A 25121-nucleotide genomic window follows, 5' to 3' on the forward strand; every position below is an offset into this window, starting at 1 on the left:
CGCCAGTGGCCGCCGCTGGGGGGCGCTGCCTGTAGCACCGGCTCCTCCCTCCCGCCAGGCTCCGCCCGGCCGCCCTCCCGGCCGCCGTCTCTGCCGCCCTTCCTTCCTCCCGCCGCCGCCCGTCGCGCACCGCTCCGGGAGCCCAGCGAGGGCCTGCACCGCGGTCCTGCTTGTAGGCAGCTGATCGCCGCCTCGCCGCGTCCCCGTGCGTGCTCGGCCCAGCCCCAGCCATGTCCAAGCCACCACCTAAACCGGCCAAACCAGGTAAGGGAGGGGACCGGCGGCCCGTCCCGTCGCCCCCCACCTGCTCAGCGGTAGCGCGAAGTCAGCGCGGGGCGTGGGGCTGTCCGCTGCCTGCTGACACGTGGACGGCCTGGGATTCGGGTCGGTGCTGTCGGAGCCGGGAGCCCGGCTGGCGGGGAGCGGGGCAGGGCCGCCTACCCCTTCTTTCCCAGCCCCGCCGCCATTAACTTCCGCATCGCCTCCTCGGTACCGGGGGGGCGGGCAGCCCCTCGGGCGGCTCCAGCGCCCGCGGCTGCGCTAGAAGCGTTCGTGGAGCTGCCCTCGTCACGCAGGCATCGTGTCTGGGCGGGATCCCGCGCCTGCTCCGGCTCGGGAGAACCTTCGAGAGCTCCGGGGAGAGAGCCATCGCCTGGGGACGGGACCCCCGTGTCGCAGGCTGTCGCGGAGCCTCCTCGTTTCCGGTCGTCGTCCCGTGAGGCGCGGCTGGGGCGCCGCGGTGCAGCGGCGCCTTCGAGGGGAGGCTGGCGTGGGTTGAGCTGCACAGGAAACTTTTTAACCTCTTGAGAAACAGGCGTTGCTATACTCTGACGTTTGCCCTGTGATTGCATGTGTTAGCGATACGCTGATGGATGAAAATGGTTTTCTAGTATAGCTCCGTGCTACTTTATTCTTCTCCCGTGGCATCCACTGCTTTGCCTTGGAGGACTCTCCGCAGCCAAATTCATCATGTGTCCTTCCACATCCCGGTGCAGATGTGCACGTTGCCCTTTCTAGTGTATTTAGTTATCAATGCATAAATTCCATGCACCTGCAGCCTTTTCAGATTAATTTAGTGCAAAGTCAGTTTCAAAAAATTAGTAACAATCACAGATTTTTTTAAAAACAAATAGAAAAAAGCATTGGAAGTTGCAGTTTTAAACCTTGGAGTAGAAATGGCATATTTCGGGTAAACATACGTTCTTCTGTCAAAATTTAAGCCGTTAGATATAGAGTTGGTTTTGTTTTGTTTTGTTTTAAATAAGGACTTGATCAGGAAAATTCAATTGTTGTTTCTCATGTTTGCATATCATCTCCCAGTATGAAAGGCTGAATTCTTACTTTAAAGTTAAATATTCATTGTGGATGCAATTAAATAGATAAGTCTAGCTGGTTGCTCCCAAAATATGATTATCTGATCCCTAGATACATTTGAATTTCAATATTTTAAATATTATTTGAAATAAGTATTTTTTTAGAAATAATTAAATACATAAACTACTTGCGTATTGTAACTAGACAGCTCACAAAACAAGTTTTAATTTGAAGTCAAGTAAGTGCAAACCTAATTTAGGCCATTTAAACCGTCAGTCTCAACCTTCCCATGGAAGAAAATGTGTTAAAGCTCTCTGAATGCAGTTTCATCCTTGGAAGAATTTCCTCTGCCTTGCAGTTTGCAAAGCCTCTTTGAAAACAGCTTACTTGAAATTAAAAGGCAGTAATAGAAGGATTGCTGTTGTGGACTGTCACTGAAAACCCATACTGAGGAAATCTGTGAGCTACTGAAAGGGTGTGGTGTGCCTCGTAACAGCCAAATATGTAAGAGCAGTAGATTTTTACCATTAAGTTGATACTTCAATTTTATGATCTACAAAAAAAAAAAATGAATTAAATTTAACCTTAGATTCTATAGGAGTTAAAGGCTCTAGCCCTACCTGACCTGCAGGAGCTCTCAGACTCAGATGTGTTATGTCCAATACTAGGTGTTTCTCCCTTGTTTGCCAGTGTGCAGTTTTGTGGTATGCTTGATGTAATAAAATGCATACTGCCATCAAAAGGACAGGTTCCCTACCCCCTCCACTCCCTGCCACCCCCTGTCTATTGCATTTAATGACGTGACAAGCTGGATCTGTGCTCTGACTTTCTATGTTAGGTTATTTTTATGTGTAATGAACTTGCTGAGCTGGTTTACCGCATGAGTGCTTGACACAGCAAACGGAAATGGGTAGAAATAAATGGCTGAAGAAGGAAGAGGAAGAGAATAAGAGAAGGTAGTGGCTTTCAGAGCTCTTTAAGGGTAAAAAGATTAATTTTGCCAAATCCCTAATTTTTGAAGAGAGTCTTATGGAGGCTAATGTGTTATTTTTTTCTCAAGGCATTTTAAGGAACAGGCTGTCTTCTAGCATACTCCAAACTATTTCAGTAGTTGTATGTCTGGCTTTGTTCTGTCTATAATATCAGTTACACCTATGGTACTGTCATTCAGTATTATAGATGTTAGTTATAATACTGTCAGTATTATAGATGTTAAAATGTGCTAACTAAAGACAGAGAAAACACAAAAACTGCAGTGTTGAAACAGTTGCAACAGCAGCGTAATGATGTTTCTTTTGGTGGCTTTGGTGGTATGTCCTAGTGCATTCGGTCAACCTGTGTTAATTTTTCATCACTGACTGTTGTCAGGTATCCAGTCTGTAAACTGGGCTGTGACCTGTGTCAGAGAGTGGCGAACCTGCTTGCCTTGCTGCTGCATTGCTACAGTTCAAGACAGAAGAAAAACAAGACACTGGTTGCTGTAGTCCTTTACTCTGTGTTCAGGATAAAAAAAAAAAATTCAGGCTAGGTAGAGATTAAAGGAGATATAGCAGGTGGCTGGGAAGTGAAATAAATATTCATCCTTTCTAAAACAGTGAATGTTCACTGTTCCTCATAGGGGTGTTGGACATAAGACTTGGATGACTAGATAGTGCTTTAAAAATGTGGGGAAAAAAGGAGGTGTGAAAGGAGAAACACTAAATAGCTATAGCCTTAAGTGTGGTTTTCTTCAGTACATGCGAGCATTTTATCTGACGGAAGGCTCTTCTATTAATCTTGTAGCATGCACAGCATATTAGGATTTCAGTTACAGATTTTGACATCAATGTGTATTAGACAATCATCTGATACGTTTGCCAACACTTGAGCTAGTATTTTGGGGTCTGTCGTTATCCCTTTAGTAAGGGGTAATTACTGTTTTTAGATGCTTTTGAAGGCTTTTAATTTCTAGTGTTTTGAGACCTTTTTTTAAAAAAAAACCACAAGTGCCTAGCTTTGCTTTTCTCTTGGGGCTCTGTATTATTACTGTTTTCTAACTATATTTTCTTTTTAAACTTGCTACTGAAGGAGTGAAGTGGGAGTTGAAAATTGTAGACACTTTATTTTCTGTCAATGTTATGCAAGGGTAGGGTTTCTCTTCTGTCTTTCAAAAATTCTATTGATATCTCACACTACATTATTTATTGCAGAGTTCATAAACCTCTTAAACATTCCGTGTTGGATGTTAATCCTATTTACAAAAGTTACTTATTAGGTCCTTTGAACTTGGCAAGCTATATTGTCTTCTGCTAGTTGTCTCACTGAACTGTGCTCTCTATCTTATCGTGTGTTTTTCATTAGGGCCTTTCCTACTGTGCAGCAACAGCTTTTGGGGAGATGAAAGTGGTGTATTGATATTTTAAAGAAACTTTACTTATTTTCATGTTCTCCAGATGGAGTGAGTAGGGTTCGTTGATCCTGGCCTAGACTTCACACAACATTTAGATTTTATGGAGAAAGACCTGTCTTTGTCCCAAGGAATTTATAGTTTTAAATTATGCCAATAGAGAGGAAGAGAGGCAGGAGGAAACATAACATATGTAATGTTATAGACCTACTTCTTGAAGTAGGTCTATTGACTTTCAAGCCACTAGTAGTTGTCACAGTTAATAAGAGGATTCTGAAAATAAATATTGAATTTGACTCACAATCAGGTTCACTTCACCTTAAATCTTAGGTAAAGTAGAAGCTGTGATAGCATTCACAGGAGCAGAAAACCTTCACTGAGTCACATGCAGACCTGTAGTCAAAGAAAGGTTTCTATTAGCTGGGGAGGTGTGAGTGTGTGAATGTGGGGAAATACGCTGTGGTCATCAGCTCTAAGGTGAAAGAGACAACAGTGGAACAATTAAACACTTCCAAGTCTGCTTTCAACATGAATTTTAAATTTTCATTTCTGACCCCAAACCCTCTTCGTACTGCAAACTGCTGGGGCAAAAAACAAGCTTCCTACAAGTGAAGAAATTCTGTGTATTTGCAGAAATAATTTTGGTAAGAAGTAGAAGCTTTCAGCATCAAATTGTGCCAGCCAAAATTCATTTGGGAAATTGTGTTCACAGGTATCTTCTGTGAGAATATTCTTAATTCTGATTGTCTATAAACAAATATTAATACTATTTGTTCCTACAGCTCCAGATACTCAGTGGCGTAGTCCATGGTTGTTCCTGGGCTACCCCAGTTTGTCATCCACACTGGCACAGCCTACCCTTTGCATTCTTTTCAACGTGTCCCTGAACAGATTCCTTGGCTTTTTTGTTGTCTGTTTAATATACCCTCCCTGCTTCCTCCCCTCTGTTCCTCCCCTCTGTGTGCTGTGTGTTCATTTCCCCTTTCTAACAAGCACTACTTAGAAGTGGAAGATGGTTCGCTAAAGTGGGGACTGCACTTTTTTCTGTCTCAGTTGTGGCAATCCTTGAATGCTGTGTTGTACTCTGTTGTGTCTCTGTGCAAGATCCTGTGAGCAAAATGCCAAAATACAAGTAGCACTCCAGTAGAATGTATTTCCATTACTGTTATTCATGCTTGAAGGTCTGGGTGTAAACCACCTTATTTTCCAGTTCCTAAGAAGCCAGAAAAAATGTTTCAGTCTGGCCAGTAATGTCCTTGAATGAAACTGTACATTTCCTAAGAGACATGCAGATCATAACACAAACATCTATTTGCTTACTAAGGCAAACTGCAAGTATATAAAAATTTATTCTGACTTGTATCTTACCTTTGATATTATCACTTGACCAAAAGATTGTGACTTTGAATTGCTGGTGTACACTGCCAGGTTATGTAATTTATTTGATGGTTCTTAGGCCATTATTGAGAAAAAAAGCACACTGTCCTTTTGCCATCATGCTTTCTGTGAGGTGAGGCAGAAAATGCCTTTTGGTTCCTTCAGAGAAATTAATCTGTGTATCAAAATTCATATTCCCATTTATGCATATTCTGTGAGAGAGACTCTAAAACTATCACAGGCCCTGGAACATGCAAACTGTCCTTTCCCCCTCCCACCATCCTAAATTGTATACATATTTTCTCTTTTTGTCTCATTTGTTACATGTGGGGATTCAAATTAGTAATTTTCCATCAAGCTGGTGCTGGAGACAGTACCTGATTTTCAGCTGCTCTTGTGCAGCCTTATGGGAGCAAGGGAGAAGATGGCTGATGACAATTAGCCCAGGTTTAGCTTGAACCCTTATAGGAGTTGATAGACTTTCAGTTTTCTAATTTATCCATAGATGACCATGGCCAATTCTTATTTTCTTTAGTAGGGAGATTACCCTTTCCCTGTATTACAGGCACTGAAAGTGCTTTGTGACACGCACTAAGCCTGTTTATCTAAAGTAAGTTAATTACTCTGATTTTTTTGGTAGTCTAGAGCTGCTCACTAAATGTAGCTAATGAAAATATGCTGCATCAGGATCAATATCTAGTTTGTAAAATCTTTTTTGCCTTAATGAGATTTGATTGTGTCTGTCAATGGCAGGTGAAGCCTGAAATCGTAAAATGTTTTTGGTAACAAAAGACTCACATGAGTTCACTGGGGCTAGGCCTTAGAAACTGCTGTGAACATTGGCCTACTGCCATGATTATTTTCTTAAATAAAATAAATGGCTCTTGCACCTCTTTTTGGTCGAGGAAGTAATATAAATTGACAGTTAATGAAATGGCTTTCCCTCCCGTTTGGTGCTGAAAGTTCAGCCTAACTCAAATCCCAAAATAAGTAATGCTATGCAGAGTGTGTCATTTTGTTTGTTTGGTGGTTTTGTTTTGTTTTGGTTGCTTGTTTTGGTTTTGTTGTTTTCTTTTCTTTTCTTTTCTTTGAGGGGTGAAGGCAAATAAGAGGAAAGCAGAAAGCAGAGAATGCTTTGGTGACAAGTTAAGTAAAATATGGTATGGAGAAGCTGGGGTAAAAGAGCAGAATGGAAGTGGGAAAAAGAAGCGTCACTGTGAGAGAAACAGTAACTCCTTGTTGCGAAAATAGTTAGCACTTATTTGGAAACCATCTCATAATGATGCTGCAATTAATTAAAAATTAACCTCAAATGTTCTAGAATGGAACAAAAACTCCTGCTTTTTTGAGGAAATGTTCTTTTTTATTACTTTGTATTACAAAGCACAGCGGTGATCTTGCTTTAGTTCAGTACATATCAGAATCTGCATTTTGAAGCTGTTACCTCAGTTTCTTCACTTTTATGCACTTATCTGGGAGAGGGTCATGTTAGAAATCTGAATTGCCTGTTTCCTTTTCTCATAAAAGCAGAAGAAGTTTATAGGAGACGTTATCCAAAATAATTTGAAGGGCATGGGTTTGGCCTAGCCTGAAAAACCATTTGGTTTATGTTGCTGGTTAGAGAGAATTGTTAATTTGACTCCTTTACCCTGTTGTTTTGCTGGGTGAGGGTTTGGGAAATTATGGCTGGGGGAGTTTGTATGCTAAGAATAGTTGTATCTGTTTAGTATGTATAGTAAGTTACCTTTGTTATTTGTCAGATAGTTGTTTTACAGATGTTTAATGCAAATTGCATGTGAAGGGAAATGATAGCCTTGTGACTCAAATATGGGATTGAAGAGAAGAACCATTTAAATTTGTCCCTGCACTTAGAAAAAGAATTACTTTGAGACACATCACTGCACTGGACCTCCATTTACTCTGTTTTTAAAAGGGATACTCTCCTCATTAGTGATGCTGAGAATAAAACCATTCATGTTTATCTAGTGCCTTGAAATCCTGAAAAGGTACCCGTGTTTTGTGTATTCTACTTACTATGTCTTCTTGAAGTACATGGGGATGTGCAGTAAGTCAACTTTGTTAAGTTCAGATCAGTGCTAATGTATTATTTCTCCATCCTACATAAATCATACTACGTGATTCCTAGTGGAGAGATGGTAGTAAGGAGGAGCACAGGAGGTCATTAAGCACTTTATAATTGTTTTCTTCTTGCAAAGGACACACATTAATAAGTCTGTCTGCATGCCTAGGGAGGGGCATTGCTAGGTAAAAGTACTTCAGGTGATTACTGGTGCTCGTGTACATAGTAAGATACAATTCATCAGTATTTGCAGAACAGAGATTTGAATTTTAATGTGTCTTTTGCGTCCTTACATTTTGTTACTTTAAATAATGTACACTGATTTTTTTTTTCCTTAAAATTTGGCATAAATAACGGCCATACCAAGTGCTGAAGTCCTGCTCTTAGCTCTTAAATGCAGCAGCATAACCAGGTTTAATGTCTGTTTACCAAGAAACATTTGAAAGACTGGTGCCAATAATGAGTAGTGTTTAACTCCCACGTATTGTGCTGTAAAATCAAAGTTAACCACACCTGCAGTTCTATACATGCAAAAATCTGTACTTTGTATTTGATGACTGGAAAATACTTGAGAATGTGTTGCACTATGTGTGATACCACAGCTTGGCATTTACGGAAGTAACTTTCTGTTTCAGATATACAGAATTAAAAAAAAAAGAGAGAGAAACAAACCAAAACACAGAAAAACCCTACAAGTGTAAACTGCTTTTTGTTTAAAAAACATGTCAACAAGACTTTTATCAGCATCAGTGTTTTCATTCTTCTTTTCTTTGCCTTAGGGTGTGATAGCTTTAGAAGACCTGTTGACAGAGATGCAGTACATTATTACAGGTCACACATATGACACACATATCTGTATTTCTTGCTTTTCACTGTCTTTTTCCCTATTCTCATTTCCCCTTTTAATATTTCTTATTCTTCCCTTTTGCTGTACATTTCCTCCTTTTACTTACATAAAACCTTGAAAATCCGTGGGTGAAAGTTAAAGTCGCCAGAGTCGCCAGTGTGCAGTTCTGTCTTGCATTTTGCTGTCATCTATGTAAGAAAGCCAAGGAGAAGGGACAGTACTCTATCTCACCCATCCTGTTTTGCCATCTTGTTCTTTTTGTTTGTTTTGTTTTGTTTTCTTATATTTGTTTTATTCTGTTTCATTTAAATTATCTCCAGCTGCAGTTCAGACATTTACTTCTGAAGCTCTTAGATCTAAGACCCATTACTGTTTACTGTTATTCATCATTTCTGTATGGGTAACAGACAGAACAAAGGTTTCATCCTTATTAGCTGTTGCCACAGTGCAGGTATTTCGTTTCTGAGGCAAAGGTCTAAGAAGTTTTGGACCTTTTATCTCTAGTAAATGGCTGTTGTGTGAGAAAGAGAACCAGTAAAGCCAAATTGAAGATCTATAGTGTTATTAAAAAATTAGATCTGGGAGGGATACAGTTACAAATTGGAAGAAAAATCATATATACAGTTTCTATATACATTTAGCAATCTAGAAGATTTACATTGATTGATTTTATGGTTGAACTTTTACATACGCTTAGCCCCAAAAAAGCCTGAGGCAGAGGACTACAGAAAAGTTTTGCTTAGTAGTTGTGATGTGTTAAATGCCACTACATAAATATGTGCTGTGGCATGGCTTTTGCTGAGGAATATCCAGAGTTATTTGAAACATCTTTTAAGAGCCACCTCAAGACGGTGGGGTATACTGCAAAATGTCATCTTATACAATTGAGTACAATCCTCCTTTCTCAAGCCTGTCAGCATATATACATTTAAACTGACAGTTCTAAAGGCCTTAAGTTAACTTTTGAAAATGATTACTATTGTTGGTATGATTTTTGGCAATTGGGGTAATGAAGAGTACTTCTAGCAAAAAAAGGGCAAAAAAATTTTAAGTAATCGTGGTTCTTCATGGAAGCCTAAAGGCTTATCCTTGAGATACAAGGAAGCCTGCTGTCTCGTTACTCAGTTCTCTCTGTGTATTATACTACACAAGATTTTTTATGAACACTTTATTATACAATACTAACCTTTGACAGTAAGCTCATCAGTTTCTCTGAGGATACAAACCAGCCAGGGCTAAGTGTGGTCTAGGTAATGCATTGTCCTGATGCAGCAAATACTGTTTCAATCACTAATTAATCTATATAAACATGCAAAGTATAGTGGAAGACCCTGAAATACAGCTACATCCTTAAGATATTTAAAAGTAAACAATACAGAACAGTCTACATAATACATTTCTCCACTGAGTTCAGTGGGCTTTGGCAGTTCAGCTAACAGAACTACATAAGATACATGTTTCTTCTCCTCTTCTTATACTTTCTGCTTTGTGCTCTTGAAATGTACCTATATGGATTTTTTTTTTTTTTAATGTTTATAGGGATGCTTCTTTTGCAGTTTATGCAATAAAATTTGTACCTCTCTGCATTAAGGTTATCTTTTCTTGGCTTGGATGCTGCTGGCAGTGTCTTCAAAACTGTCCTATTAAAATAAACATTGCCCACTTAGTGGAATTGTAAATACTGTAGCTTATTTTAAACATCTGAACAGAGTGCCATGTCAGTTGTACATTCCATAAATAGGACTTGATGACCATTTGCCATTTTTTCTCATGCAATGATTTCTTTGCTACTGCATGATTTTCCTAATTAGTAACAACTGAGGTAAGGATGAGAACATGTTGCAAATGTTGGTCGTTGCTTTGTTTCTTTCCTTTTTCCCTTAATTTTGTATCATTTGACAATATAAATATTATTAATGTATACAACATGTATGAGTGTGTGGGAGTGTATATGACTGAAACTACAATTTGCCTCAGAAGTCACTGGCAACGCTTCAGGTGACTTGCATTCTGATCTGTGAAGACTGTTAGGTGTGCACAAGAGACAGCTTACATTTCACTGATCAGTTGGCCCATTGCCTTCAGAACCCGTGCTGCTGGGTTAAGTCTTATTCATCATGATTTTCATTGATGGAGGCATAGCATAAATTCATTCAGCAAGCAGCTTTAAGGATTAAGAAAAGTAATTTATTTGGATTTGAGGACTGTACATGAATGCTGTGTTTAGAAGATGTGATACTGATACTGTTTTTTCTTTTCTTTTTTTTTAGGGCAGGTTAAAGTGTTCAGGGCCCTGTATACATTTGAGCCCAGAACGGTAAGTACATCTAGATTTTAGGGTTTTGAGCAGCTTAGTTTTAGTCTTGTCTATAATAACTTTTCTTCAGTTCTACTAGGGTTGACGTATTAGACTTACTGTACTATATTTTCAGTAAAAAAGCCTGTTGGTGGATATAGGTTCTTAATGTGACTAAAACTGTCTGATAAATCACCACTCTCCTATTTTAAGTCCAGCTTTTTTAAAAGCAACATACTTTCTTCTCTAATGTCAGTTACCTGCAATCTAAGACCAACAATTTAAGTGACTTTTTTCTTTTCTTCCAAAGCCAACAAAGAGTTGAGAACTAAGACATATGATGAACTGGGACCAACCAAAAAGGGAATGAAGTTAACAAATACAAGATACTTTTCACTGCTTTTGTTGCACAATGTTCTGTTGTAAAGGCCACAGTCTTTTTCTTTAGTTGTTAGGAAGGTCACAGCTCCAGAAAGTTAACTACAAAAAGTCAAACTACAGTATGAAAGACTGCAAGAGTATTGTCTAGTTGCTAGAGAATTAGGTTTATTGTTCTTTTGAAAGAAGAGATGAATGTACTCTGCTTTATCCAAGTACTTGTTTTACTGAAATGCACGCATTGAGATTTTTGTTTACTCTTCCTTTTTATTTTTATTTTTTTAAAGCCAGATGAACTGTACTTTGAAGAAGGAGATATCATTTACATCTCAGACATGGTGAGTCTAACACATCCCATACAGTCTGAATACTTCTGAGATGCTGCTTATTCCTTCTTAAATATTTTAACTTTTCTCTGCAGAGTGATACAAATTGGTGGAAAGGAACTTGCAAAGGGAGAACTGGACTAATTCCAAGCAACTATGGTAATGTTTATAATATTTTCATGTGGTGAGATCATTCACAATCAAAGGAAATCACTGAATAAAAATAACTGATACACTTATTTCCAGAAACTGATCACAGTATTAGCATTTAACAGTCCTCTACCAAAATGTTTCAGATACATCTACAATATCAGTCAGCACTGTACACCAGCAATGGACAGGCTGTCTTATGTTTTTATAGCCTGGAGGCACCTTGAGTTTGCTCACTGTTCATGTTTCTGGTTGTGCAGGTAACAGCAATAGATGTTCTCAGTTTTGAGGGCAAGAGCACTTGGATCTAAATTATGGTTTTAGAGATGGCTCATGAAAGTGATTGACTTGTATTCTTAATACTCTCAATGAACACACTGCAGTGTTTAAGATCTTCTCATTAGCAGTGTCTTGGCTATATTACTTCAGTCTGTATATTGCCTTTTTTTTAAGTGGACAGGATATACAGCCACAGCCTTTAGTAGCTTTCAGATCAAGAAGTCTGACTCAGTGTGGGGTGGCTCCTTACAGAGATAGATAATCAATACTGGAATTGTTAAGTAAACCTGCATGTGGACAGGAAGCTAAAACAGATTGTGAGCAATTCTGTAGACCTTTGTGGGTTATTTCTCCCACTTAAGTGATAGAACTGTTCTGTTTGCCATTTGTTTCTTTTTAATGAATATATTCAGCCACAGAAAACACTGTTTTCTTCCGGATTAAATATCCCGTACCAGTTTGGACTGAATAGAAATTGTTTTTTCAGATTCAACTAAAATCACTTTGAGAGGCCATGTGTACAGACAACACAGCACAATACTTCCAAGTCCTTCCAGGAAAATGTGGGCAGAGTAGTAGTGTCACATGAAAGATTGCATCAAAACTGCTAATACATTAGAAACTGGGGTAGCTTTATGTTGTTGCTTCTTCATTAGAAGATATTACAGTAGTAATGTTACAATTCCCTGCACTGACTTGTGATAAGTAGAAGTACATGAATAGAAGCCTGTGGTGAGAACATCGCATCAAATTTCAGCACAGTTTGTGACTTCCAGACTGATTCTACTCTTGCTACCTCTCAGAGGTGGCCACTGCTACACACAAGGATGGTTTATACATGCTTACCTATACTCAAATTTCTTTTCAACATTGAAGTGTGTAATATTCACAATAAGGCAAAAAACTTACAAATTCAGTTTGTGTTCCTATTGAGATAGTTTGGAAAAGTTGCTTCCAGAGTGCTTTACTGAAAAGCACTCTGCTCCTCTCTAGTGAAAAATGAAGCTTGTGAGATTAAGAAAAGGTCTACAGAAGCTTGAACTTCAGTCTGCCCATCACTACATACGTTGTTTAAGCAGTTTTGTTTTGCAGAACTCCTGCAATTTTCCAGGGAAAATAAAAAGTCTCCATAAAACAAAGAAGAAGCCTACTGACAGTGGACTTTTCTAGTTACCCTTCACAGACCTCTTAGAAATAATTCACTCATAAGTACAGATGGCAAGCTGTAGTTTTAAAGCCTAGCCACATGCAGTTGCTCAAAACCGTCTTACAAGCGTAGAAAGAGAAATAACAGCTGAGATGAAATATTTCCGGATTCCTGGTGGCTTGCAACCGTTGATCAATTTGATGCCATTCTTTGAAGTTTTCACAAGCTCTTCTCTGAATTGCTTTCCCATATGCAGGAAATTGAAGTGCATCTGACTAGTCCATCAGTCACAAATCTCCTTTCACTTTAGAGTTGAATATGTATTACTGGTTCTTCTGGAATAAATCAAAGGTTTATTTCCACACTGCTATGAAATATCTGCTCAGTTTCTAAGTAGTTAGAATTTACTCTCTTTTTCATTTCAGTGGCAGAGCAAGCTGAGTCTATTGATAACCCACTGCATGAAGCTGCCAAACGTGGTAAGTGTGACTTGAGTTTTAGTTGTATAGTGCTGAAGGATGATTTGTTTGTTTTCTTTCAAAATAATCATATATTTAGAATGAAGACGTCCTGTCTGTTTTGGTTGTCTGGTATCTTGGACAAGTTATCTGGTAAGTTTTGCAGCTTTCAGAAGCTGAGCTGCTTTACAGCCTGAAAGAATTGCCACTCTGTGATTGTATACACAGTAAAAGTGTTTGGTACCATGCATTTAACCACACAGGGATCTAAAGGTCTTCTGGGCATGGAAGAAAATATGGTTGTTATTACTTTGGTTGGTTTATGAATTGTAGGTGTTGATGCTAAACACTAATTCTCCTAATAAGTTCATAGGAGGGCTCACACCCTTCAGAAAGAACTATGTGCCTTTCATGGTTTTTTTTTTCAAAGAAAAAAAAAAACAATCAACGTTGAATTTATCTTTCAGGCAACCTGAGCTGGTTGAGAGAGTGTTTGGATAATCGAGTTGGAGTCAATGGCTTAGACAAAGCTGGAAACACAGCTTTGTACTGGGCATGCCATGGAGGCCACAAAGGTAACAGAGAATTAATTTGAAATGACTGTTCAATGGTTTTCTTCATTTGCTTGTTAGACTGATTGCTAAAATTGCAGTACTAAATAATAAACCCAGGATTTTTTAAAGAACATTCTGGTTCTTCTAAAAGTTAAAGCTAGAGGGAAGGTTCAGCTCCATCAAATGCTGTGCGTTTTGTTGTTGCTGTTGAAGCAGACATTCAAATCGGTGCAACATTTAGAAGCAGAGTGGGAAGCAGGACAAACAAAAAAGAAGTGCTATATTGTTTTGGCTATTTTATGCAGTAGCATTTCTTTGTGACTAATGGTTGGTTGCTCAATGCTGTCTGATGGTTACAGATCTTTGTTAGCTGACTGGATGTCTCTTTCATTGAATCTTAGACAAAATTTATATTACAATTGCAAAAAATCCCGTTTGTTTCCTTAAGTTTTTATCTTTATTTTCCCTCTCCCTGTTTTCTGCAGATATAGTGGATGTTCTGTTTACCCAGGCAAATCTAGAGTTAAACCAACAGGTAAGTTAAACCAACAGACCTCTACAGAAGAGGTGTGGTGTTATTAATCCTTGGTACAAGCTGAAAGTTTTTTTGCTGTGTTTTAATCCTGTTGCTTTTCCCTCTAACTCCACAGAACAAATTGGGAGACACAGCTTTGCATGCTGCTGCATGGAAAGGTTATGCAGATATTGTAGAGATGCTGCTGGCAAAGGGTAAAGATCTTCACCAAGGTTTCAACAATTTGTGTGGCAGACTAGATTCCTGAATGTTTATTAATCTGTATTTTTTTTAACTGTTTTGCTGTAACTCAGGTAAAATCCTTAGCCAGCTTACCTTCCTGACTTTGTAAGCCTTGCAGAAAATTCTGGCAGCTATTTGGAAAGTAGACATCTTACCTGCTCAAGATAAATTTCATCCTGCTTTGCAGACAAAATTAAGCACTTAACCCCAGAACAGCAATGACACCTGCTTCCTGGAAAGGTAGAGCAGCCAGCGAGTTCCCCAGCCAACTGTAGCTCATGGAAGAGCATCCATAGCTCTTAGTATGCTTGAATAGTCCACAGATGAGATTCTCTTGTCCATTACTGTTCCACTCATGCTACTGAAACTAGTATCATAATACCATTGCTCAAGAGATAGCTGAGACAGTGATTCATGATGAAAATTTTCTGTTATAAAGGGGCAAGAACAGATCTGAAGAACAATGAGAAGAAACTGGCTTTAGATATGGCAACCAATGCAGCTTGCGCTTCCCTGCTTAAGAAGAAACAGAGTGCAGGTATTTCTGATTCTTTTTTACTCTGATACATTTTTTTTTTTGTTTTAAAGGACACTTACTTTTTCAACTAAGTATCGCTATGTTCATAGCCGTAAAAACACTTGTGGGCTACATAGGCTAAGCATTGTGTTTGGAAGAGTTCACTTGAGAGGATTAGTTCAGCAGAGCTGTGATAGAGACCTGTGGTTTATCACATTCAGTGTTGCTGAGCTCTCAAAATGCCATCTGGTGTCAGCGAGAGGCAAAAGAGTTCAGAAGATGTGAAATAGTAAGGAAGGGGAAAGAAATGGAAGACAGGCACTTCAGAGTGGAGAGACAGAAAGAAAGCAAGGATAGAAAGTACTTTAAAAGCACTATGCCACAAGGGACAGGGTATGAGAGTAAAATGTTGTGGTATGTTCTCCCTTACACCTGTCTGTTCCCCCAAACTAAGCCAAACAAACACTAACAGATGCTCTTCTTTTGTTTTCTTGCTGCTAATGATTTTAAATTTCTTATTTCTGTGTCTGAGTGGCTCTCTAATAGAGTAATAAAGAAAGAATGCTTTATCAAAATAGTCTCACTGCCTCCCACTTGTGTTCATCTCTTCTACTAGCACAGTGTCCGTGTACAAAACATTTAAAGAGATAGGATATTTTTAAAAGCATAGCAGAGACTTACTTGTTCAGTATTGCATGATTAATGTTATCTGTAGCTTTGAGGAGGCCGAATTTCAGGTGGAAACCCTGGGTGAATTACAAATAAGATGAGAAATTACTGAAAAACATATGCTGAGTTACAGCCTGTATCAGTGGGATATCCAGACTAGCAACTGTATTGTCACAGGCCTAAGTGAGAACAGAGGAATGCTAACCTGTAAGCAGTTAGCAGATCTGGGAATTAATGGTGGAAAAGCTGACTGCAGCTTTAGAAGACCAAGAAGAGTAATTGCAGCAAAAATACTGTCCAGCTCTTTGACAGAATTCGTATCATGATTTCCCAGAAAACCTTGACAAATTATTTCCATCACTTTTGACTCTGAAGAAAGCAGTTGTTACAAAGGGCAGAATTTCTTCTGCTTCCGTATTTATTTCTAATGTTAGTTAATCTCTGTTAGGAGCACTTATTTCATCTTTGTCAGTTGTAGGCACCCGGTGCAGGAGTATTCTCTCATAATTATATTTATGTTTCCTTTCTGATTGCTAGGTAACTAATCTTTTGCTTCTAGTGCATTTGCTTCACCCCCCCTAAATTAATTTTGGTTTGTGGCTGACTGATTTTTCATCCTTCGTCACTTCTCTGTCACCAGTCTCTGGTACTCTTGCACACTCTCATTTCTTGTTTGCCTTGATAGAAGAGCTGATGTTCTCAGTCTACCTGCAGTTTCAGTATTAGCTTCCCTGTTAGTTTTTCTGTCTTAATTGGCCTTTTATAATCTTTGTGACACTGCTGATCTGTATACCCTTCTTGTATTTTGTGTTTTCTTGGTTATTTTTATTAATTTCATTCTTCAGTGTGTATTGATTCTACATTTCAGTATTTCCAGTGACTGTGAGTGAAACAATTATGATCTTTCAAATTCACTCTGATATCAGTAATTTTCCTGTCCCTGGTTTCAGATCTGTTCCTATGTAGAAATAGCTTCTGTCATAGTCCATCTATAAAATGTTTTATCCAGGGAAGCTTACTTTCCTTCCACTTAAATGTTCAGTTTCGTGTTTTGCATGTATACGCACACATTCAAATGTTATGATTACTGAAGTATATTCTAAGAAATGAAAGTTATTAAAATCCTGTCACAGAAATGCAAAAATACTATGTCATTTTTGCTCCTGAACGGGGGAACAATTATCCAGAAGAAATGAGATTTGTCTCTTCTTTAAGTATGGCCCCTTCAGCACAGGGCTCTACAAATTCTTTCCTTTCTTCCTTTGCTGCTTCTCCTACTCAAAAAGAAAAAAAAAATATTTTTCTGTCTTAGATTGCTTTTACCAAAACCTTGAGCAGGTTAGTTTTAGATGCACTTATTTTTCTTCTTCTAGGATAATATGGTTATCACTTCTGTGAATTATGTTAGTCTTGTTATGCCTGCACCCAATATTTTTGATACTTTGTTTTAATATGTTATTGCAAAGCTATGACTGACTAGGATCTCATGGTTCCTGGCTCCCTGTAGTACAATATAATATACATTATATATAATCTGTATTCCTATTCCCATATATTTGAAAATCTGTAGCCAAATAATTACCTATCACAAAAAGCCCATGCTGTTTATCTTTGTGCAGTCCCAAAGGTAGATGTAGTTCTCCAGGCACTGCTGCACATCTGGTGAATATACTTTAATATTGCTGTTTTCTGCTTGCTGTCCTTCAATAGCAAAAGCTCATAAATAGATCTAAGAAATATTTATTTGGGAAAAAACCCTAGGTGAGACAATAGGTGGAATGTTTTTGATTTTAAGCAGAGAACGGCAGCCAGCTGGGCACTCAGAATAAAATCATAGAGGCTTTTCAACCAACTTACCCATCCTTTCTTTTGCAATTTAAAGGTAATACATACAGAAAATAGAATTTAAGAGTTCCAGCTCTGCTGTACAGGTTCCATTGAGCCAGAAGATGGCTCTTGAAGTTCACAGGAACAGGCCAAATCACAGATGTAGGTGATGTGGCTACTGGCTTAGTCCTGTCTTTGAGATCCAGACCTACAGCCCCATCTGTGTAGCCTTAATATCTCAAAATGTCAGAGAAATCAGGTTTCTCAGATGCTGGTTTGCAAGCATTGTAAATATGAGGCTTTTCCTGATTATATCTTGGATTAAGATAGAACTTTCTTTCTTTCCAGGTACAGTCCGAACATTAAGTAACGCAGAGGAATACCTCGATGATGAAGACTCTGATTAGCTTTTTTGATTCAGCTTGAGGAACTATAACTTGTGTTTCCTATGTCATTCCCAAAATATATCTTTACAACTGTAAAAATGTTTTTCTTAGACTGTTGCAGTCTTCCAATATAGTATATAAATGAGAGGATGAAATCATGCTTTCCAGAGGAATAATCTTCATGTGTGCCAGAAGGTGCCACATTTTAAATCAGAGTTCCTTTGGAATAATTTCACAGGTGAAATATGGCATACCCTTGTTGTTGAACGGACAGAGGACCACCTTCTAAATTCACAGGTTTCATCTCAGGCCTTCCCAGCAAGTGCCTTGTGTCTCTTGAATACACTCCTCAAACTGAAAGGTCCCTCCAGGATAGCAGGACATCACTGCTGTAATTTCCCAAAATCTCCCTGGATGTAGGTTCTGTTGTGCGGATAGTACTGGCAGAGTCAGTACTGGCTGACAGGCATGAGTAGAGATGCTGCTGTAGAAAGTGACCATCTTTTGCCCACACAGAACCAACAAGACAAGGTTTGAGATATATAGAATTTTTATATATATATATTATTATTTCCCCCCTCCCCCATTCCTTTGTGTACCCCTCTAAGTAAGGGGTAGAATGACATGGGATCATCTGCCCTGGACGCTTTGTTTTCTCTATTGCTGTGGGCTCAATCCCTGAAATGTAAACTCAGGTGAAATGCTTGCTGAAGTCAGTTTTGCTTGACAAATACGCTTAATGTTGGACTTAACGACTTGATTATTTTGCTTTTTGAAGTGCTTTGTGCTGAAACTATTCTTAGTGAAAGGAAGACAGAATATTTTTCTATTTATCCTGCATATCTTTTTTTTTTACTGATCTCTTGCTTTTATTTTTTAAAAGTGTTCTTATGTTTTTTTCCTACATTACCTCAAAGCTTAAGTATATTTGAAGGAATGAGGGAAGATGTATATCAAATATACCACAGGAATCTTTAGAAGAGGTATTTGAAGCTGAATAAACATTTTAAAAATGTGTTGCTTCTTCCTGTGAATTAAAGAGAACTAAAAAATAAATTAGGCCACTTTCAAGCTTCCCTGTAGAGTTAAAAATAAGTATTTCCTTCAAATTGCCAAATATTGTGCCATACTGAGGGATATTTCCTTACTGCAATGGTAAACGTATGTTACAAGAGTTTGAGATACAATCTCATTTTCCTTTTTTGTTGCTAACTTCCCTATGAGCAACTGTGACAGATTGAGTCCAACACAGCAGTCTGCAATGCTTAAAAAAAAAAAAAAAAAAAAAAAAAAAAGAAAAAAAAAAAAGAAAAAAAGTAAAAATAAAGCTCTTGTGAAAGATTGGGGATAAATGAAAAGCACTTGTGAAAGATTGGGGATAAATGAAAATCACACTAAGTCTTTTAGTGGTTAAAAGAAGCCTAGAGCACTCATAACATCCCACTTCAAACTATATTGAACCAGATTTTTGTATTTTTATTATTCTGGAAAGAACTAGATACAAATAAAGCTTGTTAAATGAGCACTTACCAAAGAAGGCAGCATTTGATTGACCAGAACTGCGTAAGATGGAGGCATTGCACAAATAGTAGTCTGCAGATATGATTCTAAACTGTTTAAGTGTTACAAGCATAGGACGAATGTTTTAACCCTGTGAAATACTGTGGTCAACTGAACGGTAATGTTTTATTTTGTGTGAACTTGAAGATCCTAGAGAGGAAGAAATAAAAACCAAAGACACCGAGTTTTTCTCTCTAACTTTCATTGGAACCATGGTTGAACATGACCTGTAATAGACAGAGACTGTCCTGCTTCACATTTTATGGACAGCTGTTTTCACTAGCTTAGACTCAAACTTCTGCCACAGTCAAGACACATGGTGCATGCTGTTGATTAACATGATGCAATTTCACAGTGCAAGCAAAAAAAAGTGTTACACATCTTTTTCCTGCATGAATGAAGGTCACAAGGTCAAAATTCTTCATTGTCATGGAGAGAGTGACATTTTCCAAGTCACTGTTTTCTCTATCAAGCTCTGGAGACAGAGTTTGTATTCGTAAGGAAGTCTTAACATGATGCCTTCTGCTGCCATGGGATCAGTCATTCTTCAAATTAATTGCAGCATTTGATTTAAAAATTTAATGTTATAGCGAGGTCTGTGGAATTAGCTGCTGCCAGAAGACTCTGTGTTCTTCTGCAGACAGATGTAGGTGCTGCAAGGGCATAATGGTGACAAGAGCAAAAGCTGGGCTCAGAGTTTGCCTGTGAAGTCCTCATTGGAGTGTCCTGGAGGAGGCACATAACATCAGAAGGCAGATAACAAGTGCTATAATTTGTTTTTAGGACCAAAATTACTGCTGCTTTTTTCTTCTGTTCACGACTTTGTTTTTCCTCATGCAACTGTCTACTTATCTTGTGAAATACAAATCACTGTGCAAACTTCCAGGCAATAAATTACTTTGATTTAAAAACAAACAAAACCCAGAGCAAAAGTTTTCTAATTAGAAGAAATTACAGCTGGAGTAAGGTGATACAATGTTTTACTAGTTATGCAAACCTGCTTACTCCCCCTCCCCTTACTTTTCTCCAGTGTGTGTGTCACTGCAGGCTCTTGGGTAAATGTAAGACTCCTTCCAAGGAGATCTGCTTTCAGGTTTGTAACAAGAAGAAGAAAAGGCTTTTAAGAAAAGCAGCAAAGTGAAAGTTGTCAAGCTTAAGGGGCTTGCTGACTGCACATTTAAGGGTATTACATATTTCATCCTTCTGGTTGAATACATGCATGCCTTTCTTTAGAAAATCAGCTCTGTTCCAGTTGGAAGTGCTGTGCTGTGTGAAGATAGAAATTGTTCTGATTCATTTGAGGCTTTTTCAAACTAAAACAGTACATTTTCTTTCTACTTCATCAAAAATCAAATGCTTAATCCATGTTTTCTACAGGAGAAAATGAGATATTTATTGAATTTACTTTAGTATGGTTCTTAGAGAGTCCATGTGGATAATCTTCAAGTTATGCTGTTTTACTAAGAAAAACCCACCTTACTGAATTCAGTTATCACCTGAAATGTAATATGCTTAGAACAGTTAAGTTCACACTAAATGTTTAAACTCAGTGGCCTATTTCCTAACACACTCTCCAGTTTAGAACCCTCCCTGCCACCCAAATCCGAATTTCTGAAGACAGCATTGTGTTGCTTGTGTTTGTGTTGTATATCAAGGACCGAAGATTGCTGAAAGTAATTTAGCCTGACCTTGTGATCATTTCAGTTATGTGCTACAAAGTCAGGTGTTTGAGCATTTGGCATACATCACTGAATTAATTATTTGTTTTCAGCCACTGACAGCTTCTAATGAAGCCATTGAAACAGTACATAGAGCATAGTAAAAAGTAACAGGCCATCAATTTGCTGCTTCTTTAGACAGATGTAAGCTGAAGTTACAGAAAGTGTTTTAGGACCATGTTAGTCATACTGTGCTTTGACCATATTGGGAGACAGAAACAAGTAGAAATGGTTTTGAATAACTTGAAACAGAATTCTTCAAAATAAATTAGTTTTATATTAAATTAATTCAATACGAAGTCAGTATCCTCACTTGCTGAACAGATTAAAAGGCAAAAGGTGGCGGTTTTTTTTGGTCTGGTTTGGTTTTTGGGTTGGGTTGTTTTGTTTTTTATTTCTTAATTTGCTTGGTTGTTTTGTTTATTTGTCTTTTTAAGTTACACAATAAAAAAGCAGAGAATCTGAAAATAAGATGATAGTACAAAAGCAGTTCAGAAAAATGTAACTTCACATCACAGGTTAAAGGGCAGAATTTGGAATGGTGGTTGTGTCTGCCTATGGCAGGGAAAAGACTACCAGGTACCCATTTACTTGATGCCTCATGTTTCCTGTCTGATAAATGATGCTGAAGTCCAGCCAGCAGCCTCTTGTAGAAAGCTGCATCACTACTTTATTCTACTTCATTCTAACAAGTTTAATGTCTTTCCTGTGGGCTCTGTAGAGCAGGTCTGTATCATGCCAGAGAACTCTCCTGGGAGACAGGTTTCTGTGAGAGTGATCTTTAGCTGACCCATGAGCAATGTCACCAGAAAAATTGGTGTGGTCCAACCAATACTGATCCTCTCAATTACAGAATTGGGGCAATTTCCTGTGATTGTGACCACCTCCTGAGGTTGGAGGCTGAGGGAGCCTCTTGCAAAGGTAACAGTAATTTACGTGGGTTTTTTAGTGCATGTAGAACATCACAGATCTTGGCTGGATACCGGTGCTCAGCTGTTCCCTGTGCATTAAGTTTCTGCAGCCAGAAAAGGGTCCATAACCCACCCTGTTCCCTTGAGAATTAGAGCTTTCACTGAAATCCTGAAGCACGTATCAGAGGATTTATATCTGTTCTCCACCATCATTTGGGAGCTTTTCCTTATAGAGGTGGACTATTTGGAGTATGTGCTATTTCTTAGATTGAAAATCCATATTTCTTCTTCCTCATCTCTCCAAAGACTGACTCTTAACTTAAAGGACTTTAGTGAGATTTCACATAAAACATATGTGAAGACATGAAGTACCACTAAGCAAATTGGACATTTAAAAGTTTATTATATTCATATTTCTGTTTTGAAGGTCTGAAGTCTCTGGAAACCAGTGAAAATACATAGGAAATGGAGTAACTCTGTTTTTAAGATCAGTACAGACCTGGTTTTGTTTTCACGATTTGTGTTGCTTAATGTACTATATTTCTGCTCACAGCTTTGCTGCAGTCAGACCTCCAGTTGACTTCATGTCTACAAGGACATGCTGAACTGAATCCTTAACCCTCTTTGGAGATGTTCAACATAAAATCAGAATTAAATCCTCAAAATTTACATGCAATTTTAATGTCTTTCATATTCAGCAGACTTCTATGTCACAAGTAGTTCTGGAGTGTTAGTAGTTTACCTGGGGCTTTTTTAATTGAAGGTTTTAATTTTATCTTTTCACATAATTTCCCTGAAGTAGGTAAAGTTATGACACACTTCACATAATCTGAAATTCATAGAAGAGTAGTACATTTCCTTCTCAGTCTATCAATTTTTACTTCTCTACAAAAGCTAATTTATGCTTTTCTGTTAAAGCTATTTTCCTGGAAAATCCCATGGAGATCTGACACCATACTGCCTCGCTATGAGTTTAAAACAAAAGAGTAACAAAGAAAAAAAAATGTGTCTGGACTGCCTGCAGTTATGCTGAAAGTGAGAGCAGTAACCATTTTATTAATGAAAAAGTCATGTGAGAGGCAGGTTGAGTTGCAGGCATTGTACTTAGGAGAAACTTATGTAGATTGATTGAAGTCCTGAGGTAGCGTTTACTTCGGTTTTAACAACTCGATCTAATCAGATAAGGTGGCCAATTCAGTTAAAATGCTGTGAGAACTTTTCTAAAGTTTCCACAAGGAGTTACAGCAGTGGAAAGTTGTGGAGTAATCAAAATGCTTCCAGATTTCATCCTGCTAAAAAGCTATAGAGTGTTCTCTAGTCAGACAAGAGTAATTCGAAAGCACGAACCACTGTAGAGGCAGAACCACTGCAAATGGCTTTTCTCATCAGCAGGAAGATTTGTGGTTAGTCATTTCCTGCTCCCTTATGTGTCCATATACGCTGTATCTCTTTCCTTCCTTAAAAACATTTTTTCTGCTAATTTGATTTCCTAACCTTCTATCAATTACTTGGAAAGACTTAATTCTCACTTTTAAAGGCAGAACAGATGTAATTTGTAGGCAAGACAAGTCACTGCATTCTTAGTTACCTTAATTCTATTAGCTGTTGCAACCGTTTGACATGGTCCTAATTCAGCAGACTGTTATCATGTTCAGTTCTGCACTGGAGAGCATAAATGGAGATTGTAATAAAATTAATTGAAAAGGAGGATTTGGCTGATCTTTTCTAAGCATCAAAAATCTGATAAGCGCAGGCCATGTATTATCCATTAACATGTACCAAGATGCAATGTTTTCCAGCTCCTTAGTGTGAAAGGCTATTAACATTATTAAAGATGAGTATTTAAAGCTGGAACATAACCCTGAACACTAGAAAATTCCAGTCAAACAGAAGAAAACTAGTGTTTTGTCCATACATGGGAAACAAAGCAGCACAGCTGCAGTAAGCCTGCAGAAATTTGATACAATGGAGTTTACTAATAAAGGCTAGCAGTGTAAAACCAGCTATCCTGAGTGTCTCATCAAACCTGATGATGCTATTTGTGAAGATTACTAGTTTTCAGAAACAGCATGTCTGTTTTCATACAACATATGACTTGTGACATGATATTCTCATTCAAATACAGTTACAACCCAGGGTATTATTAATGTCTCACATGTTAGGAAAAGGTCTGTTTTGGCAAAGATCTGTTAAATGCTGAAAACTATGTAACACTTACAAATTATATCAATTATTTACAACCAGATCTGTGGGTGTAATAACAAACTTGTGAAACAGTAAATAATGATGCAGTTTATTATTTATGAAGATCTGTTCAAATGAAGCGTCATTTTTAAGAAAGCCAGATGCAATGTTGTGTACCCAGGAAGGAGGAATGAAGAGAATCCAGTTACAGAATCGGGAGCTGTGATTTTGCTCAGGCTGTAATCTCTCCTTAAAATTAATTTTGTCTTCTGAGAGAGGATTTCTAAAGTATTCTCAGCCTTTTTGCTTGCTCTTGCCAATCCTTGCTGTATTCAAAGGAATTAGTTAGTCATCCCAGATACCTTTTGGCACTCAGCAGCTGAGGGTGGCAAATTTGGCGTGGATTTGGCATTGGGTTTTTTTAGTGGTTTTGGGTTTTGTCTTAGTTGGTTGGTTAGTTTATTTGCGGCTTTGTGTGTGTGTGTGTGTGCGCGCATGTTTGAATGAGATTTTATTCTTTTTTCGCTACTTTATCGATTTGTAGCAGAAGGAGTTATTAATATCACTGCAAAGCCAGCACTACAAGCTCACTTTATACAGTGCTTCTCCACAAATTCTAGAAAACCTCTTGCAACCCAAGCAATCAGATTTTGTGATGGAATTTGGCTGATCTGCTGTAAAAGTTATCAGAAGTTAAATGAGAATAGGATGGGTGTCTTGGGTAGGGGATACAAAAAAACAGCCCTGAAACTTTCTCTCTCCCACTTCCTGGTGTGTAATGCTACAAGACTAAATTTCATTGAGTTGAATTTGGTAAGTGGCATTCTTATACTTGATTGTCTTTTACCAGTTCAATGGAAGCTTTTGATACTAATATAGAAACAAAGCCTCACACACGAAGCCTTTAGTGCTCTTGCATGTCCACTTTCCTGCTAATTTTTAAGGGTATGTTTTTCCTCTTTCTTCTGGATTACTACAATTTGGAGCCCTAGTCTGGTGT

The 25121-nt window shown here is 38.2% G+C and overlaps 2 protein-coding genes across 2 annotated transcripts in view; one reads left to right on the forward strand and one right to left on the reverse strand.

Moving 5' to 3' along the window:
* NMRK1 (nicotinamide riboside kinase 1) overlaps window positions 1-707 on the reverse strand; it is a 38079-nt gene extending 37372 nt beyond the window's left edge. The window contains exon 1 of the mRNA XM_065046011.1: window positions 305-707. The gene's annotated coding sequence lies outside the window, so the exon portion shown is untranslated. The remainder of the gene's footprint in view (window positions 1-304) is intronic.
* OSTF1 (osteoclast stimulating factor 1) lies at window positions 12-20209 on the forward strand. Its single transcript, XM_065046005.1, has 10 exons — window positions 12-264; window positions 10275-10321; window positions 10966-11016; window positions 11100-11163; window positions 13006-13059; window positions 13506-13613; window positions 14078-14127; window positions 14243-14321; window positions 14789-14887; window positions 17711-20209. The coding sequence occupies exons 1-10, from the start codon at window positions 231-233 to the stop codon at window positions 17767-17769; spliced, it is 645 nt and encodes a 214-aa protein (XP_064902077.1). The 5' UTR covers window positions 12-230; the 3' UTR covers window positions 17770-20209.
* Window positions 20210-25121: the final 4912 nt, after the last annotated feature.

The sequence above is a fragment of the Columba livia genome, chromosome Z, assembly GCF_036013475.1.
Source record: "Columba livia isolate bColLiv1 breed racing homer chromosome Z, bColLiv1.pat.W.v2, whole genome shotgun sequence".
NCBI lineage: Eukaryota > Metazoa > Chordata > Aves > Columbiformes > Columbidae > Columba > Columba livia.

Bases quoted from the DNA above. Each gene is read 5' to 3' on its own strand.
- OSTF1 (XM_065046005.1), top strand. From the start codon at position 231: ATGTCCAAGCCACCACCTAAACCGGCCAAACCAG. The intron at 265-10,274 runs GTAAGGGAGGGG...CTTTTTTTTTAG, and splicing joins ACCTAAACCGGCCAAACCAG to GGCAGGTTAAAGTGTTCAGG. The intron at 14,322-14,788 runs GTAAAGATCTTC...TCTGTTATAAAG, and splicing joins AGAGATGCTGCTGGCAAAGG to GGGCAAGAACAGATCTGAAG.